The sequence below is a fragment of the Simochromis diagramma genome, unplaced genomic scaffold (genome assembly GCF_900408965.1).
Source record: "Simochromis diagramma unplaced genomic scaffold, fSimDia1.1 OVJJ01000747.1, whole genome shotgun sequence".
NCBI classification, from domain to species: domain Eukaryota; kingdom Metazoa; phylum Chordata; class Actinopteri; order Cichliformes; family Cichlidae; genus Simochromis; species Simochromis diagramma.
In genome coordinates, this window is record NW_024386897.1 from 1,494,988 (window position 1) to 1,516,283 (window position 21,296).

The 21,296-nt window shown below is 39.9% G+C and overlaps 1 protein-coding gene and 1 long non-coding RNA gene across 4 annotated transcripts in view; both read right to left on the reverse strand.

The window, feature by feature from the left end:
- The window catches only part of prkcaa (protein kinase C, alpha, a), a 138,260-nt gene that overhangs the window by 78,342 nt on the left and 38,622 nt on the right, over positions 1-21,296 (reverse strand). For all 3 annotated transcript variants that reach the window (XM_040034281.1, XM_040034282.1, XM_040034283.1), the window contains exon 3: positions 11,905-11,987. In XM_040034281.1, the coding sequence (XP_039890215.1) occupies positions 11,905-11,987 (83 nt within the window). The remainder of the gene's footprint in view (positions 1-11,904; positions 11,988-21,296) is intronic.
- On the reverse strand, positions 2,889-8,944 carry LOC120735108. The gene is made up of 2 exons (XR_005696180.1): positions 8,899-8,944; positions 2,889-7,878 (listed from the first exon to the last, which is right to left on the reverse strand). It is a non-coding gene; the product is annotated as an uncharacterized LOC120735108 (long non-coding RNA).

The window sequence follows — 21,296 nt, forward strand, 5'->3', positions numbered from 1 at the left end:
CTTGGGTTTGCATGTGGTGAATAACAATCTGTGCGCTACCTGTACAGGCTCTTATTTAAAAGACATATTAGCATCTAAATAATGTATTTCTATTAGAAAAAATCTACTACTTTAAAGATCCTTTATGAACATATATATGTCATAAACTCTAAAAACTGATTCTTTGAATGATAATTTGTGCTCTCACATTTTATAATAATATGTGTTCCTTAACCGAAATTGAGAAATCCAGAATGAATATGCAAATACACTTTTTCTGATGTAATCAGCCATTCAGATGGCAACAACCCAGTAGACATGGTCGATACTATTGCTTAATGGGGAACAAAAGTGATTTAAGTGACTTTAAACTTGGCGTGGTTGTTGGTGCCGGACGAGTTGGTCTGAGTATTTCAGAAACTGCTGATCTATTAGGGTTTTCCCCCACAGCCATCTCTACGGTTTACAGAGAAAGGTGAGAAAAAGAAAAAATATGCTGTGAGTGGCAATTTTCTGGGTGAAAATGTCTTGTTGATGTCAGGGAAGAACACCAAGACTGCTTCACACCAACACAACAGCAGCAGTAACTCAAATAACCACAGAGATATGCAGAAGAGCATCTCTGAACACACAACACATTGAATCATGAAGCAGATGGGCTACAGCAGTAGAAGACCACATCTTGTACCACTGATGTGAACCGAGGATACAATTCACACAGAATCACACCTGCTCTGATGAGTCTCAATTTCTATAAGGTAAAGCATTAGCAAGGTATAACTAATAAACTGAGTGTTTGTCCTACTTGACTTAATAAATATATCGTCCAATATGTACATTCTGTGAGTTGTGATTCCATGCATTCCTCACACTGATTCACCCATGAAACTCAGATCTAGGGGAACACAGAGAAACTGTACTTGCAGGTTGGTAAAACTCCAGAAAGGCTAACAGTTAAATTTAACCACCCTTTGAAGAATTGCATGCCCCATTCTTTTGTTTTTATTTGTTCATATGGTCTAAGGAGCTTGGAAAGAAAGGCGTCTGGACTTCTATAAGTTGCTTGAAGACGTTTCACCTCTCATCCGAGAAGCTCCTTCAGTTAATGGATGAGAGGTGAAACGTCTTCAAGCAACTTATAGAAGTCCAGACGCGTTTCTTTCCAAGCTCCTTAGACTACGATGACCTGGATGACTGAGAACCTTCACAGACATTTGTTCATACGGTATAACATCAGTTATACGTCAGCTAAAATGCCTCTTCAATTCACCACACAGAAAATAAAAGTTGCTTTTAACCATTCCTTACTGTTTGTGTGTGCGTGTGTGTGCAGGATGTGTGAAAAACAGTGTAGGTGTGAGCTGTGACAAATAGTCTGCATTCACTGTCAAGCATCAGTCTTTGAAATAGTTCATCGACAGCTGCCTGTGTTGAAAGGTCAAGCGGATGACAACAGAGGATTTCTGAGTTTAGACCCAGTTTATACCGCAACAGTGGAAATTCAATGCCTCACCAATGTTGCAATAGGAAGATATGCAACAGCACCTAGCTCAAATGAACTTGGGTACTTACACCCTTCTGCACCACCTCCCCCCAGCGAACCCTAGATCAAACCTCTTTTTAGACAGGCACGTCACAGACCATTAACATGAGAGACTCCCGATCCGTTCATTAGGATCCCAGAGAGTATAAATACCATCAGCAGGCAGCCCAGGGGACTCTCATCTATCACTTCACCCATCATTCAATAGTGGAAGCACTGACTGATATTTCTTAAGATGCAAACCTAAAGTCTCTTTTTCCTTACAACTGTACAAACTTGCAGTCAGTACTCATTGAAGAAATAGACATCAAATAAACTTAAGCTTCATCTTAAAAGAACAAAATTAAGCCACATTTGGCAGAAACATAAGTACACTCATATCTGATCCAACATATGGATATTATCATTTAAGACATGACCACATCAGATGGTATTTAATCCAGATATGGCACGCCTAAATCACTTAGCATTTTTGAACAGATAAATATTAAGATTTAGGTCTGTGACTCCACGGTTCAGAACATTTACTTAAGTCATCTGTGACCCTCTGCAGAATACACAATTCCAGCTAAGACTATGTGTCTAAGAATTACTGAACTTAACAGAAACATTGTACCTACTTGAAAGACCAGATTTTCAATTAATCTTCTTTCGTGAAGAATCAAACTGTAATACATTTACTTGCTCTTGAGTTTTCACTTAAGCAACACAAATACAGCGAAAGAAAACATTTATATTCCTCTTTTCATTATTTTCACATATTTTATTGTGATCTGTAACAAAAACAGTGCTGCTCACTTTGTATCCTTTTGCTGCTGTGTAACATTCAAGCTATTTACTCTTTGCACAGATGACAATCTGAGAGCCCTGAAGCTAGAATTTAATAGCTCTTATTATTTGAGCATTCGGCAGACAAGGCTAACGATAATGTGACTCACATCATACAAATCAAAGCGTTTGAATGCGTCTCCCTCTTACTAAATCTAACGAATTTAAATTGCTGGCATGCATCATGTCTTAGCAGGAGCATCCAATATCTGGAACGCATCTGCACACACTGACAGTCACATCTGACCTTTACCAAACGCTACCAGATTCACATTAACCTCCCACATGTCTACGCTTATGTCGAATTTTTTGTCTGAAATAAAAGGGCACGCATGGTGCAGTGTTGAAAGAGTATTATGTCAACTCACTTTTTATGCAGTGTCTCTGATGCATAAATCTGGAGTGAGAGGCAGTTGTAGACCTGCTGAGATCCTCTCTTCAGCTCTATAAACTCTCATAGCAAAGACCATGGGAACTCGGAACAATCTGTATATGGCTGTGTTCAGAAAGAAAAGCTTGAAGTGTAAATAGCATTTTGAGTTATGAGGACAATAAAACTTTTATATACACTTATAGTATCAATGAGAATAACATTTTGTGAGTGTTTCTGTAAGCCCACATATTTGTTTATATTAGCTTGCATCCCCTCAGGAGACTTAATTCCTTTTCAGGTCCAAGCTGACAAAGTTTATGAGCCTCTGTCCTACCAGATAAAGAACCCGCACCAAGGCATAGCCAACAAACATTCAGCTATGGCAAATGGTCAACACTGTGAGGGACTGCATATCAACAGCCTCCTTTAAATGCACCAGCAGCAGCATACAGAAAAGACGCATCCTGCATCTTAGCATGCCTATTTGCTCTACGCTCGAAAAATTGGATTAAATCATGCTGGTTGAACACAATTTAATCATGGCACACATTTCAATGTAATTAAATCAAGTATAATAACCCATTCCTTATGATATAGTATCTTTTGCCTTTTTTTAACAGCAATTCTTTTGTTTGTTTGTTTGTTTGTTTTTGTTTTAAATAAAATAAATTCTGCGGAGAAGACAGCAAGAAGCAAAGCATCCTCCAGCAGATATATATCCAGCGCATCTTTCAAATAGAGAAGTATGTAGTAGTAAATTACTCCAAACAGACCTTAAAATCAAATCTTGGAGTGGGCTTGGCATTTTCACAGAGCTTCATGGTGTACTGTCTGCTTTATTATAGAGATATCATATCTCTTTTCCGTTTCTCTATCCGCCCATCTTTTCTCTCTCCTAAATTCTGCCTGCCAACCTGTGCTCCCTAGAGAGTTGGTTACATATTGGTTCCAACACCCTCGTACCTCCAATTCTATTATGGGATTCCACGGGGTTTTACAGCAATACGAATTCTCACTGTACAGTCTTAAACAGAGGGTTTGAATTGCCTTCAGAGTAAACTCTATCCTGTATTGTTGATATATGTTGGACCACTAGTTTCTGAATGTTTCAACTATTATGGTCCAACAGTGATTTGTCTTTGCAGGCAGAAGCCTCACACTTTCCTACTTCTCTGATTTCTCATCTGCTGCAGTCTCATTGCTACTGGCTGTCGTGCAAATTTCAGATGACAAAGTTTACAATCTGCAAGCCGAGAGTGACTTCGCAGCCAGCAGCATTTCCGAACACCTCGCTCGAGTCGTGGGGCTGATCCATGGTAACGACTACAGCATGGTGAGAGAGGTCAAACTTCACTGGACACACTGTGTGAGCAGAGTACATTCTCTTATTCCCTGTGAAAGGAAATGAGTAGCTGTGATGCTTCTCCTCACATGTGCCCACTCCAATAACCAGCCAAAGACATAATACTATCTGGCATTTATGACAGTGTGACTTTATCTGTACATCTTGTGTGTTTGCAGGCATGTTTGAGTCTATAATAATCTCATTTTGCTACAGCAGCGCAGCCCAAAGAGGTCTGCAGGACATGTCAGCATCCACACACCATAATAAATTCAGTTCAGTAAGCACAACTAATCAGCATCAAGTTTCCTTGTGACCGTGTCCCTTTGGAAGCAGTGTATGTGCCGAGGTTTGCACAGGGACGTGTGATAAAAAACATGTGCTGGGATTCAGTTCAGTAAGGAGTGGGAGACTGATTTTTTTTGTTTGGTTTTGGGGACTTTTAAACAAAGCTAATCGCATATTTCACCTAAAGTTCAAATCTTTGTCCAATCCTAATTTGGAGGGTCAGTTTTATCTAAAAGTGAAAGGTCTATGTTAGAAATTTAAACACTGCTACACTGACCTGTGCAATCCCTCTTACCACCCTTCACCATCCCAGTCTGTGTCAGTCTGACCAGTTGTCGGGAGTGACGACAGTGGCGACAGGTCAGGCTGACTCTATCTCTCTCTAATTCTGAGTGGTGTGTCTGAGGTATCTGCTTGATTGCAATTGAAGACAGGTGACCCGAGGCAGCGCAAAGTCTCATCAGCTTTAATTTGTCACACTAAAAGCTTCTACAAATACCCAACTGTGCCACTGCAAACATGCCACATAACAGTCACCGCTATGATTCGACAAACTGCATTCAAGCCATCTGATCTACACTTGCTATGCAGCATTTGATTGCTCCTATACTGTTTCTGTGCACACTTGTTGCACATCCACCACTTCCAGCCTTGGGTCTTGCCTTTCACTCTTTGCTTGGAAGGGGAAGGAACAGATGTGCTTTTTAAACTTCCAAATACTTTTATTCCTGCCAGTTTGGATATTTTTGCAACATTTCCATCTCAAGCTCGCCTTTAGGCCACAGTTTCCCCCTCTCTGCCAATCAGAAGATGTGTTTAAGTTAATTTACAATGGATTCACATCGTTGCACCAGTAGCTGGCTGAATGGTGAAATGGCAACTGCTGGGCCAGAACAGGCCTGTCTAAAAGAGATGGCCAGCACCCTTGCTGGAAGGAAATGGACTAAAAATACAGATGAAAGGCTCCATTGCCTGTGACAACCCAAGATGCCTGTGGCACAGATGATGCAATTTAGCTCCACTCCAGTTTAATCTTGTTTTCAATTCCCAAGCAGAGTCCTTGTAATGAGACATTGTGTGTCCCAAGCCTTGTAACCACAACACCTCTTTTCACCCACCCACTTGATTCTGCCAAAATCTTCTCCTGTGTGATCTGTCATTTTAAACATTAGCCCATATTAACCGCAACAAAGGGCTGGTAACACCTTCTAGCTAAACATTCTTTTGTAACTTACATTTTTTTATACAGGTATGGGATTAAAAGTGAAACAGGGGGATATCGTGTACGTGCATTCCTTCTCGACCCTTACGGGATCGTTGGTTCCGTGTAAAATGTTTTTTAAAAAAAACACTCTGCCTGGCTGCAATGTAACCCTCAGGTCAGTTCTGTCTGTTTCCAAGCAAATGAGTCATAAAGGGCACTGCGCTACAGCCTAACTATGTTACTCTGTCACAGCTATCTGTGCACTGAATTACCCCAAGGGGCTAGGTGTCTAAATGCGTGTGTCTGTGTAGGTAAGAAGGGGGGCAATCAGCACAAAAAGATTTACAAATTGCCCCGGGGTCATATGTGCTGCACTGGTTAAGTAGACATCAATGATGCAGCAACATCAGCCTCTCAGTTTCATCTGCTGAGCCCCTGTAGTGAAACGAAGAGCGCTTGCATTATTGATGGTCTTGTCTTGTAAGGCAACGAAATTACTTGAGCTGCTGGTAAAATTACACCAGTCAGTCATACTGAAACATTTAGTTAAACTAAGTGCTTTAATCTGTCTTATTGATACCAGCCTGGAATTTGTCTACACCTGATACCTCACCACTTTCCATTTGTGTATTATACACCAATTAACCAGACGGTAGAAATCACTTACCCAACATTATGTAAGCCCCCATGACTGCTATCTAAACACTGCGATCGGTCAACACATGAACCCTTGAACTATGAAGGTGTCCTGTGTTGTGCCCACACCAAATCGAGTATCAGCTTGGAACTAATTTAGCCATTTGATCAGTAAGCCTGTGGCCTGAAATCAAATCTTCTTTAGCTAACCTCTTTCAAGCTGGTAGGTGAATTCAGTTTTGGTTATTTCTTTATATACAGAACTCTCAAATTTAATCTCATATAATACCACTGGCTATACTGTAGTAGATTATCTGAATACTCTACCTGGCTGATGGTAAGTATAATCCTATCTGCAGCCTGCCGTACCCTTAAAACACACCCTGCAGCTGTTGCTGTGAGGAATGCATTCATGGTTATACTGCCCCATCAATTCAAGGCTAAACACTAACAACGTGTTTGCTACTGAAAAGAACTAGTTGGGCACCTTAGTGCGCACTTTGTTTCTTCCAGGAAGGGAGTTATAAAACATAGACGTGAGTCATAAAATGCAGGTAGCCTAGATACAGCAGATCTTTGGGATATTTGCTGGCTATGGGAGTTATTGCCTTCCCGGATTGCACGCCTGGGAGGCAGAAAGCCATGTAATATGTGTGGTTGCCCCTGGCAACAGTAGTGCTACTGTAAGTGCACAGAAATGTATATGGAAAAAGAAGCACCAAGTATTCTGATAAGGGAAAAGACAGCATGCAGTTTTAAAGGATTTGGTCTTTGGTGGTAATGTTTTTTCCTTAAATTGTAGAATTACAGAGTCACGCACTTCGCTGCATGAACAAACGGATCAGAATAATTCATAGTCACGGTGTTCTAAGTAAAACCTTCTTTTATTGCAGTGGATTTCTGTGTATTAGGACCCCTCTTAGGAGCCGTTCTGTTAGGTAAGTATACAATATCTTTTACAATTACCTTAAGAGCAGGAGTAACTATGATAAATATAGTGGCATTTAAGTAAAAGCATGCCATTACCTTGGCCTACAGAAACACTGTGAGGAATATTGGGAGTAATTTTTGATCAGGATATTTTCTTCAATGTGCATATAAAACAGTTACGTAGGACTGCTTTCTTGCATTTGCACAATATCTCTGAAATTGAAGGATCCTATCCCAGAGTGACACTGAAAGGCTAGTTCATTGATTTGTCACTTCTAGGCTGGACTACTGTAATTTCGTATTACCAGGATGTCCTAAAAACTCCTTCAGTTGACCCAAAATGCTGTAGCATTCTCAGAAATCCAGAATCGAACTTAAAATCATTATCCTTGAACAATCAGGCTCCATCTTACCTTAAAGACCTTGTATTAAATATTACATTTCAGCCCAATAGAGCACATCGCTCTCAGGCTGCAGGCTTACTTGTGGTTCCTATGATATTTAAAAGTAGAATGGGAGGGAGATCCTTTCAGGACCCTCTTCGGCAGAAGCAGCTCCCAGTTTGGATTTGGAAAACAGATACCCTCTCTACTTGTAAGATCAGGCTTAAAACTTTCTTTTTAATAAAGCTTACAAGGGTTGGATCAGGTGACACTGAATCCTCCCTTATTGCTGCAATAGGCTTAGGCTGCTGGGGGCTTCCCATGATGCGCTGAGTCTTTCTCATTCCCTCAACTCTTTTCACTCACCATGTGCTAGGGCTGCCACAAACGATTATTTTGATAGTTGACTAGTCACCGATTATTTTTGCGATTAGTCGACTAATCAGATCATCATCCATTGGACGTAAAACGTACAGCTTACTGCACAAGCATGCATCTGCTCTTATATAACTATCATTAGCTTACAGCTTTAAGTGTGTAAGGTATGTGCTAACTAAAAATAAAGACAAGGTGATAGTTTATTAAATTTTAATGAAATTTGCAGATTGTTTTGGTGAAGTTTAATAAACTCCTTGCTATCTAAAATATAACGGGACACCAGAGTATATTCTCGAGCATCTCACACTTCTGATAATCAGTTGTCTGCTTGACGTTTATTCAGCTGTGTAAAAAATATAACTTTAATCTCAGCCAAACCGATTTACTCAGGAACAAATAAAATACTAAAAAAAAGCCAAACAATAACATTTTTAAGTTATCTGAGTTACTTAAATATATTTAACCTGAGTAGTGAAAGACGGCGGTGGGTTTGAAAACAATTTGCCGGGAGTCCGGTGTTCTCACGGCTCTAGTGAGCCTTGCTCCCGGCTAGCTATCGAGCTAGTGACTAACAGACGTCTCCGAAAACGTCGGAGCGCTTTTGAGAATATGTGGTGTCTTGATAAACTGAGCAGATATTTGAGGTTTACACAGCTACATTCTCGTCTGAAAATATGTTAAACGTTTATTTTGTGACCCAGAAAGAATAATAAGAGTAATATTAAAACTAACTAGCTGCCGCCATTGTTGGAAACTGAGCTGGGCTGCGCTATGAATTCTGGGACACAGCTGCTTCTTCTTCTTCGGGGTTTAACGGCAGCTGGCATCCTTGTACATGCAGTGCTGCCATCTTCTGTTTCAGTCTGTTATTACAATCTTAAATCCTACTACTTATTCCTGCATCTTTTGTGATCTTTAAAAGCTTCAAACCACACGTCGACTATTAAATCAGTCGTCGACGATTTTGATAGTCGACGTAATCGTGACTAGTCGACTAATCGTGGCAGCCCTAACCACTTTGCATTTAATCGTGAGTTGTTATTAATCTCTGGCTTTCTTCCAGAGTGTGTCTTTTGTCCTGTCTTCCTCCCCTCACCCCAATCAGCCGCAGCAGATGGCTGCCCTTCCTTGAGCCTGGTTCTTCCTGTTAAAAGGGAGTTTTACGTTCCCACTTTTGCCAATGGGGAGGGAGTGCAGCACTCCGAAGTTTTATGTAACACATGTATGAAACAGAAATGAGTGAGATTTACCCTGAGACTATTTCATACAGTTACAGCTTCAATGTCTTCCACAGAGTGCTCTATTTAAAGAGTATGACTAGATGATCTTGAACGGCAGTGTGACATATCTCTAGTTACAGGGGCCAGGCCATGCTGCTGCTACACTTGGAGGTCATGAATGTCCAGTAGGCAAGCAGGTATGTAAATGCAAGCAAGCAAGCGGTGGTTGATGGCAGATAGCTGATACTAGAAGCTGATAAAGAGGCCAGTGGGAGACCTCATAAACGTGTCATATAAGAGATGATATTCATCTCAAAATTTTGACGGGCCAATTAAAAATTGGATTTTAAAATAAAGCTCTTTTTTAATTTACTAAGTTAAAATGATAAAATTATCAGGCAAAAAACTAATTTACAGAATTGATCACTTTATGAACCATTTCAACTAGAACTTTAAGCACAAATGCCAAGTGGTTTAATAATGCAAAATGCAAAAAGAAGCAAAACTAATACAATGGCAAATTTCATGGACGCTCACTAAATTTCACAGTGTCTCGCTAGGATTAGTTTTTCTTTTCGGTCACGATTTATTTTGACAGGTACAGAGAAACAGCTGCTCGAACTGTGTGCATCTCTTGGCTTTGCCAAGACAGATGTAGTTTTGTTGATTACAGCCACCAATCCTACATTGCCCATCTGTCTGTGAACTACATCAGGACCCAGTCATCATTAATGCAACATTTGTATGCCAGTCGGGTTGTCTCTGAACTCCGTCCTACACAAAGTCACAACCTGTTTTTCAAAGATGTTTGGAGATTGCATTGGTTTCTATTGCTTTTGATACTAGTTCCTAATCACATTATTGTAATAGTTATTTTATGAAATTCATTGTAAATGAAATCAAATCAACAGCATTATCAACTTTCCATATAAACTCAGCAGCAATTTCATTAGGTATACCTGATCATCTGCTCATGAATGCAAATTCATCAGTCAGTCAGATGACAGGAACTTTAGCATTTAGCCATGAAAACATGGTCCTGAAAAAAAATTGGGGAACAAAGGTGATTTAAATGATTCTGAACTTGGCATGGCTGTTGGCTTCAGCCGGGTCTGTTCAGAAACTGCTGATCTGTCTTTCCCCACACAGCCATCTCTGGGATATACAGAGAATGGTGAGGAAAAGACAAAATATCCAGTGAGCGGCAGTTCTCTGGGTGAAAATGGCTTGTTGATGTCAGCAGTAGAAGACCACACCGAGAGTCCCTCCTATCAGCTAAGAACAGGAAACTGAGGCTACAAGTTGCACAAGTTGGCCAAAGTAGGACAATAGATTGGAAAAATGTCTCCATTTCTGCTGTGACAGGTAGGTGGTAGGGTCAGAATTTGGCATAAGCAACACGACAGCATTCTGTCTTGTATAAATAATTCAGGCTGCTGCTGCTGCTGCTGGTGTAATGGTCTTGGGCATATTTTCTCAACACACTCTGAGCTCCTCAGCACCACCTGAGCATTGTTTAAACACCACAGTCTACCTTAGTACTGTTGGTGATCACGCCTTTTATGACCAGAGTGTGTTCATTTTCTGATGGCTGCTCTCAGTAATATAACTCGCCATGTCACAAAGCTCAAATCATCACAAACTGGTTTCTGAAACGTGACAATGATATTACTGTGCTCATCTGGCCCGCACAGTCAACAAATCTCAATCCAAAAGAGCCCCGTTGGCATGTGGTGGAACAGGAGGTTCAAATTATGGATGTGCAGCCAACAAATCTGCAGCAACTGTGTTATGCTGTCATATCAAAATGGAGCAAAATCTCTGAGTAATGTTTCCAACAATCTGCTGAATGTAAGGTTAGCTTAGACAAACCTTAAAGCCTCACTGACACTGATGGGATTCATTGGGTAATGCTAGTGGGGCAATTCATTTTTAAATACTGGTGCAAATCAGCTGATGCCATAAAAGCATCAAATGTGGTACACAGCACTATTTCAGAGAGACAATAAAGTCAAGTTTCCCTTAAGGGTTTCGGGAGATAAAATCACTGAGAGAAATATTTTAGTCACTTTCACTAAAGGTGACAACCAGTTATTCAACGGCAACACAAACAATGAATGAGTTTGCCACCTGCTGCTGTAGTAATTCAGCACTGAGTCAACAGGACTTAAAATTTGAATGGGCTTCTTCAGATAACCATAAGATTCATTTTGTAATGGAACTATATAAAGGATGGTGACACATTCAAGGAAATAAACAAACCCTTTATCCTGAGGGAATCCAGTGGTTCTGGTGTGCTGTGGGGGCCATTCTCCTGCCATGTTTTGAAGTCATTTCTCTCTCGGAGAAATGGGCAGATACTAGAAGAGGCACTAGAACGGCTTTCCATCTCTCCACTAAGACATGTATAATCAGTCTTAACAATTTTCCACCATAATCACCACATTTCTGAGATCAATATTTATATATGTAGCTATCAACATTACTCTATAAAAGGCAGGATTTTATTTCATTTTTAAACATCTGGAGTATCTTTCTAGCTCAAGATGCTTGGAAAGTGATACTTGTCAGAAGAAATGTCAGTTTAATTTTTCATTTCCCCCTTTACAGACAGCTGCTTCATAACACGATAAGGAAACATGGAAGCACTACAGCTGTCAAAGAGCGACACTGTTCGGGAAAGAGCGAGGTCTGGTTGGTGCAACTGCATATCGGTGGCACGTACTTCAGTTTAATGACGAGGAAAGCACTTCCTCGTCAACAAAGATGTAAGAGGCAACAGCTGGGCTGGGTTACTTACATCTGTATCGGGCCCCTTATCTGCCCCCGGGCAGGAGAACGTGACAAATTCATGGCATCTCTTGTGGACCACAAAACAGCAAACTGTGGGAGATGGGGAGAGAGAGAGAAAGGAAAGAAAGGGTTATGTTAAAATACAGTGTTTTATTATTAATGGATATACAGGCAGCAGAAAGACATGGAGCTCAGATAATACTAAGAGGAATTGAAGAAAGACTGATGTCTGGGCTAGGCTCCCTATCATGTGTCCAGATGGCCAATCCTGCCTGCAGGCTGACTGCTCTTATTGGACAGTACAGTGCCACCTCCTCACTGATATGACCGGAGCTAAGGCAGACACCACGTACACAAACTCACACTCTATATTATGCACATGAAGCACACCCAAGACAAACAAATTCACAGGCTGACAAAACTGTTTAACATGTATCCACAGAATACACATCCAGACTCACACACTTGAATGTATCTGCCTACACGCTGTCAGAGTCACTCTCTTGGTATAAAAGCCAGGTCACCGAGTGCACTGTAGTACGCAGCCAAGTAAGCGACCGACTCAACGTGGAGAGCGGTGCCTGTTTCTGGTGCTTAGAAATTGGGAAACAGAAAAAAGAGACAGGCTGGGGAGGGTCTAATTGTGCAAACTGGCTAGCACAATTGACAAAAACTGCACATTATGTCAATAGATGTCGAGGCTGCCCCTTGTTAAAAATAAATGTGTCTAGATAAATGTTATTTCTGCTTCTCTCTCCTTTCTAAACGCAAGCGAGCCCCTCTTTTTCTTCCTAGTACTTAGTGTTTTCAAGGCTACTGCTTACAGAATGAGATGAAAGCATCTGAATTGGTGGTTTTCAATAGTCTTCACTTCACACTGAAAATCCCTGAGCAGACTCCATTAGTGATTTATGAGAAATCAATGATGTGATGCGTTTTCAGAGACACGGCCTGTTTTTCAGTTTCACTTTTTTAATCTTTCAGCTGTTCAGCAAAGTAATGTGAATCGGGTCGTATCTTTCACTCATGCACACCCACCTCTCACCTCTCGTTATTTAACTGCATCCCTGTCAAACAGCTCTACCCAGGAACAAGGAACACATGACTGAGTGTTAAAAATGAGCTGTGATCATCCCCATAGCTAAGCATACATCTGTACACCACCCCAGGAGGTTTTTAAGTGCAGACTTTAAGCTTTATTTCAAGGGGTTTCAATGACTTACAGCCACTTTTATACATAATCTTGCATTGACAGAGACTTATAATACAAGAAATCAACATCAGTTTAAATATAATGATTGCTTGACTGCAAATGACTTCAGTCAAGAAGAGATCATCACCCTTGTGATGCTCCGCAAGCTCTTCACTAAAGCTGCTGCTTATTTCAGCAGCAACTTTCAGTTTTGTCTCCAGCAACTGCCATCAGAAACTCTCATGTTCGTTTTGCCCTTTGCTTTGGGTCTGTATCCATTTGCACTGCAAAGCGTTGCCCAATTAGTTTTGCAGTACTTACTGAAACTGAGCAGAGAGTACATTTCAGAATTCATCCTTCAACTTCTATCGGCAGTTGAATAATCAATAATCACTAGCGACCTGGTTCCACTGGGAGCCATACATCCCCATGCCATTACCATAATTGACAGAAAGGCATATTCCCAAAGGCTTGTTTTCCCGGAGCTATGCAGGCTCTTTCAGATGTTTTCTGGCAAAGTCTTATCGGGGCTTCTTGTTCTTTAATGTAACCAGTGGTTTGCACCTTACTGTAAACCCTCTGTATTTACAATCAAGAAGTCCTTTCCTGATTGTAGACTTTGACAATGATATGCCTACCTCCTTGGGACTGTTCGGATCTCGGTTCTCCCGTACATGTATTTGTTTGTTTGTTTTTCCAGCCTAATGATCGTCTCCTTCATTTGCATTGACATCTCTTTAGTCATCTATATTGAGAGTTCCAATAAAAAGATGTGAAATGCAAGTTTAAAACTTGCAATCAACTCCAAATATTTTATCTACCTAGTTTGTCAGGAAATAAGAAGGAAACACTCCTCATCGTGAAATGCAAATGCTTGTCAGTTGATTGTTCAATTAACTTTGAGCCTCCGAAAATTGGGACTATACATAACAATCGCTGTAATTCCCGAACAGTCAATACAATGAACTTGAAATTAAACTCAAGAAAATAATAGTACCACTAAGACTTGCTAAACTGTTTCTGTGTTTTATGCACAAACAGAATTTCAACTTGTCGGCTTGTGAGATAGAAAACCATCTGACATTCTGGATTGTCACTGTCTGTCATCATAGCCATCATTACATTTCATATGGTATTTTCTTTGTCGATATTTGGAATGTGGGTGGCAGACACCCAAACCAAACAGTGTCACAGAGACTGCTTGTGTCAATACCAAGAGTTTTGTTTTCAGTTTTGCCTAGATAGCAGGTAAAACTGGTTTTAATTAAAGTAATATGGTCACAAATCACTTTCTCTACTGCATTTTTTCTATATACACTGTACTAAACAATAAAGAAAGTGTTATGCTGAAAACATGATGGTATTCACATGTGCTTTAATGATGGCAAATCAATACAGCCGCCCGCACACAGATATATCACACTACCACAACTTGACACCTTCCGACCCCTCTTGTCTCCTAGGAGCTATCAGTCAGTACGGTCAATAGCCAACATGAAACCATGACCCATAACTCACACCACAGCCAACCCACAAATGAGACAGGTCAGTGATTTAGGACCTCCACAATTCATCCTGAGGTAAATAGCTGATAGGGACAAGGGACAAAGTCCCTTAAGTTCACCCTACGAACACTAAATGTCGACAGAATGTTACAGCAACTACTCCTTAACCCAGTCTTGTGTTTTGTTCTTCCAGTAACACTGGACTTTCTTTAAAGGTTGTAGTTTGTTTGTTCTTTTAGCAGCCAGCATTCACCAAACGCCAAATCTTCTTTGGTCTGTTCATTCAAAATAAGTGCTGATCCTGTTGCTGAGCATATTTAACTCATAACGTAGTATATTTATGTTGAAAGACATTATGTTGTAGTTATCAAGTCCCCCACCTGAATGACCATATCATCTCAAATGAGGGCAGCTGGTGGCAAAAACACAAATTCATCTAAAAAACTTTTGAAAAATTATTTTAAATAGGGTCTAAATTCCTACAGCAACATTTTTAAAGTTTGAATTTCAGTTGTGGTTTACTCCTGTTCTCCTTTGTTGTTTGGTTTAGGCACCAAAACTACTGCTTTAGAATTAACATGAGATTATGGCTTGAGTTAAAAGGTACTCTTTCAAAAACACTGAACGGATTAGACCAGAGCAACGAGTTCCTCTGCATCAGCACTGCATATTTTGCATGCATTTCATCATTTCACTTCTTCTTCTTCTTCTTGTGTTTAATTATGACTTGTGCAATAAAGAAAATGCAAAACATATGTGCTAGTAGCTTTCGTCCGCTTTATTTTGGCAGCGATGCATCATTTTCAGATTCCTACATCAGTAAACTTGTTTAAGTTAAATTGTTTGGATCAAACTGGTCAATTTTTTATTCCTGGCAAAGAAAGCTGTTGTCTGCAACATACAAACCGATTGCTTTTTTCTGAGATTTCTATAATGGGGCTTGCGTGTCGACATGAAGGGAAGGAGAAAGGCGATGGTGTAAATTTGAGCAACAGAGGTGGCAGGCAATTAGTTTAGTAGAAACGAGGCAAAGGAGAAAAAAAGAAACGAGGCAAAGATTAAGAACATCGAAACTCGGTATCATCTGGTGTTCTCATTAGAGCAGAGCTGCTTCTGATCAGTTTTCCCAGCGGCATTTCTCTGAAGCAACACTTAAGAGGTTTATCACATACATCATCTCTGATTGCCACTGCTGCAGCTTGTTTCCATTAGGGCACCAAGATAGTTACTTAATAGTTACTAAAGTAACTAAAAGGTCTCCCGAGGATGGATTAGCATTATGTAAGTGGGTCAGGAAGTAGAGGGGATAAATGATGCAAAGTCTTAATAACAGGGTGGTCGAAACTGGCAACAACTTTATAGGTTTATATATACCACTGCAATTAGCAAAACTGCTAGATATTTAGATCAAAACATCAACCTCTAGGAGGGGCAATTTATTATTAGGCAATTAAGGATCAAACAGTTGGTTACGTGAAGGTTTGCCACGTGAGACTTTTTCAAATCCGGCACGATGTAAGATCTCATGGACTGAACCAAAAAAGCAGCTCAGTTGTGAAGATTTAATGACATTTGTTAGAGTTTTGTCTTCCTTTGACCTAAAAATTTCCTCACTCTCTGGAAAGGATTGTTCATTCTCTAAGTGTAATAGTGGTTTTTAAATCACTACTTTTTTCCCAAAAGAGAACATAGCTGAGATATGCTCCTACTCCCACTCTGGAAAATCAATTTATTCCAAATTGTTCTCAGGTCACAAGTTCATAGTAGCAATTTCCTGAAGTTTTCGTGAATGCAGGCAGGAAATAAGACGGAGGCAACGATTAAATTCACTGGGTTTTGGCTATGTGGATGCGATTTAATTCCAAGGCACCTCGCAAAAACAAAGTAACCCGGAGCTTTTAGATCTAATTATCAGGAGGCCATGCAGCCCACCGGTGGCCTTGACAAAGGCCTCTCTTCCTAGACTGGGAAGCATTTATTATTTCTATTCTTTTACATTTTTTTCCCATTTGGAACAGCAGAACTACTTTCACTGAACAATAACTCTGTGACAATCAGATTTATCATTAAAAAGGAACAATTTACACCTGGAAAAGACAAACGGTATAGATCAAATTGAGTTGGATTGAGATTTTACTCACTGTGTGATATAATTATACACGCCTTTCCTCTCAGTTTGACAATTGAGTGTCTGACAAAAACACTGAGCAATATGCCTCCATAATGTTGCCCCTCGAGAATAGAGAGGTCTCACAGGGAGCAATAGGCATTATGTAACGGGTAAGGAAGTACAGCTGACAAATATCGTCTCTGGTTCATCCAGAGTAATGAAACACCAAGGAAATAAATTACTCAGTGCTAGTTTATACAAGGCTTAATCCAAACTGGCAGGAACTTATATATTTTCACCTAAAAATCAGTGTTTCTGCCAGCAATATTTTATTCTAGTGAGCGTGGAACAGAATAAACCGTGTTACCACATGGATAGGTGTGATAGCGGAAATCTAGGATTGCGTTATTTGCTACAAATAGAAACAAACAAACAAAAAAAGAAGCACTGTGCTTATAGATATTTGTTTTTAATGAGTCTAGTACCTACTAGAAGACTCATCCTAACACGGCACAACAACTAAAGGATAGCACGGTATCACTATACTTCAAAACTAATACATCTATGTAATAGAGTCCCAGCAGAAAACTGGGTCATCCTTTCAAAGTCACAATTTTATGTTCAAAAAGGACCTCGGAGTTACTTTAAAAAGGCTGTTGTGACATACACCCATGTCTAACCCTAACCATAACCATAACCCTAAAATTAAATGAAATTGTGTTGATACTAAAGATAAGATAATACCCTAAATAACTGGGGGGTTCTTTTTGGGGTGGGGGTGTCCCCTTTTGTACATTTTGACCTTCATTTCAAAGTTTCCTGACCACAGTAATTAAGTAGTCACACATTGACATGAATAAACTCTCTACCTGAAGTATTGGCGGTCGAAACAGCTACTGACTGTGGATGATAAAGTGATGTTAAACGTCAACAACACTCAAGTGGCTGCTTCATCATCAACACTATCACTATCATCCTAACTGTAAGCTGTCTGCATTACAATTGGCAGCATTGTGCATCACTGTCATACGAGACATAGCAGATCCATCAGAGGAGAATGGATCGCTTCTCATGTGAAGTGACAACATGAAAGAAAATATAAAATATTAACACAGACTTTAAGTGATCTACCCCTGATTCGACTTGGACCCCAATCGTTCTACCTGTTAAAGAGAGCTACTGTAGATTAGTGACACTGATTAAAATCCCTTTCGAATTCTCTTTAATGTCATCCACTGAACACCAGGAAACAGTAGTTACCTGATAAATCAATAAACCTTGTACTGCTTTGTACAGCAAAGTAAATTGCATTGAATGTGAATTTATGGCAGCATCAGTGAATACTCGCCTCTTACTCGGTTTTGACCTTTGAGTTCTAATTGAATACCTTACTGGCTGACTGTCAGGGAAATACAGGTAAAGTTCTCACAGACAGGTTTCTACATTTTCTTACAGTTTCATGTAAATATTGCAAAATAACTACAAATAGGCCCGAAAACAAAAAGTAGCACACTATTAAAGATCCACCAATTGTAAAATTCTGGGTCGATAGAAGTGCAACAAGCCTGTAAACCAAAAATAATTCAGCTGATAGTAAATTTACTTCCACGTTGTGATCTGTTTTAAAGTCTTTTAGCTCATCATCATGCAGTTTTGCACATCTAGCCAATGTAAAATTTATGCGACAGGTAAATATCTTAAATAACTTACAACAGCAAATGCTGTCTTACATAGTTGACACGGACGATATCCATGGATGCCGGGATATCAGCGCATCTCTTTACACGACAGCTAAAACTTTTTGTGCCTGTGTGGGGGTTTTTTTGTGTGCTCCAGCTCTTTTCACACAGCGCGAAGACATGCTTGTTAAGTCCACCAGTGATTTTAAATTAGCTGTAGGTGTGAATGAGAGTGTACAAGCTTATCTGTCTCTGCCTGTTAGTCTGACAGAGTGGCAGCCTGTCCAGGATGTGCACCACTTCTTACCCAATAAAAGGCGGGATAGGCTCCACTTCCAAAAAACGGTGAGTCTGATAAGTGGGTAAGAAAAATGATGACTAGAAGAATCAGACTAGTTAGTTCAATAGTTAGTCTACAAGGTAAGTTAAACGCATGGTGGTTTAGCAGATTTTAGTTCAGCTCCCAATAAACCCACATATTACTGCATACTATGGAACAGCAGCATCTTTTATGAAACCAATCATTTCAGACAGCCTTGCCCTGACCAGCAGCAGCAGCAGTGGAATATGGCTTAATTGCCCTTTTCTTAAGAAAAGCTTTTTAAGTAATAGCTTTTGAAAATACTCAATTCTTAAGCAAAGAGTAGGAGGTTGTATTGTACAAGCCATTTACAAAAGCTTATTACAAAACCCTCTTCTGATTGCATCTAATGCTGTCCTTCACACACAGGTCCCCACTCATTCAAAGGCTCCAGTAAATATTGCTGTGAAAAACAATCAATACCTAAATTTGGCAGATACGCGTTTGATCACATTTATCAAACAGATGGGAAATGCCACTCAAGGATGTAAATAAAAGAAGTCAAATAAAACTGTAGTTTGTTCTCGTTACACAGCTGCTGTAACGAGCTGCTGTTTGTTTCCTTGTAATCACAAAGCATTACAAGGAAACAAAATTCATGCGAACACATTTATCATTAAACCTAGTGCACTACTTGGCAGTCGCACATGTGTTAACAACACGCTTAAGTTGAAAGCTTCCCTGTGATATTTACACTTCACGCACAGTTGATAAAGGCCAATATTGTGGTTATATAGTTTAAATGTAAACAGGGCACTACCCTAATGATCATCAGTGTTGTTTCAAGGACGATTTTAGACTGACTGTTTCATGCAGAAAGCCCAGTAACTGAGACATTAGTTGTGTATGATTACACAAATGCATTAATTATGGAACAGAGGGAGGGGAAAGAAATGTGTTACTATTATACAATCATTAGGTACGACCATAATTCCAAAAAAGGTGGGATAAGCTATGAAATATAAATAAAAGCAGAATGCAATTATTTGCTAATCTCATAAATGCATATTTATTTCACAAAACACCCCAACTGAAACTCAGTATTAGATGTCAATGATGTTCAGGCACTGAATCACTGCATGGGCTCAGGAACATCTCCAGAACAGAGATCACTGTCAGCGAACACAGTTTTCCAGTTTTCCGGCCACATACGCAGGTTAAAGCTCTATCATGCAATTAAGAAGCTATATGTGAGCATGAGGCCGGTATCTGCCATTGAAAATGGGCTGTGGCAAAGTGGAAACTGATCTGTGGTCAGAAAAATAGAAATTTTACATTCATCTTGGAAAATATGGACATTGAATCCTTCAGACTAAACATGAGAGCGATCTTCCAGCTTATTATCAGAACACGGTCCAATCAAATGTTCTGTATAATAGGACATCGACTATGTCAAGCAATCTGGCTATTCACATTCACAATGCCCAAACCAACTCAGTCTATTCAGGTTTGGCTTAATCAGTACATGAATCCCTATTACTCTTTGTGATCGATATATATCTGTATGTGATCAAAGATGTTATCACAAAGAGGATAAGGTCTATCAACACAGCAGGAAAACATCATCAAATGATGGCATAAGCATGCTGAAGGCTTATGGTAACTATGTGCAGTCATTTCAGTTCAGCATGAATCTCAACTGCAGCGTTGCTGTCACTTACAGTTACGCCACAATCTGTGTGTGTGCTTGTACATGTGTGTGCGTCTGTGTGTGTTTGTGTATATAAGACATACTTAGGATTCTTCTAAAATTGCTACTGTTCTCTGCTAACTGGCCTTTGATAAATGCCTGACTGACTCCTTTGAGGTAAAGAAAGTCTTTTCACACATGGCTAGTTCTTTTTGAAGAGCAATGCTTTGTGTTTAAGAATAAATCACTCAGTACTGATAATGGTTTGCAAGGAAGAATAACATCCATCCATCCATTCGCTTCCGCTTATCCTTTTCAGGGTCGAACCAGTGAGCCGGACAACTAAAAGTGCTGCCCATAACAGCGGTTAACACAAATCCAGAAGCATCCTACTGAGGAATAAAAATAAAAAAGTTCAGGGCTGCAAACTGTTTGCTTCTTGCTTCTTCTTTAATGGACAATTGACAATTTCACCGATTATGAAGTGCATTTTACTCCTTTTATCAGGGACCAAAGATTGAAAATAGTGGTCGTTTGGAGCGTGACCCACAACCACACACACACATAAACACACACAAACACTCTTTCTAGAACTGTCACTATAGAAAAGACAATTCCTTCAGTTTAACCCATAATAAAATCAAAGGGAGAACCTCTTCATGCAGAGCCCAGTTCCTGTGTGGCTCAAATGGCTCACATAGGCTCAAAGCAGATCAAGAGATGCCAATTTAAACACAAATTCCTGCAGTTCAGAGGAGGATCAGCCTAGCTCTCCTCCCAGTAGAATCAGAGAGTTGGGCCCTGCTTCCTGCTCCAAGCCCTGAGCTAACACGAACATAGATACAGCTGGATTTATTTAGACACTTTTTCCACTGCACTGCCAAGCATATGCAGCATTTTGTTTGTACCATCTGATATTTGG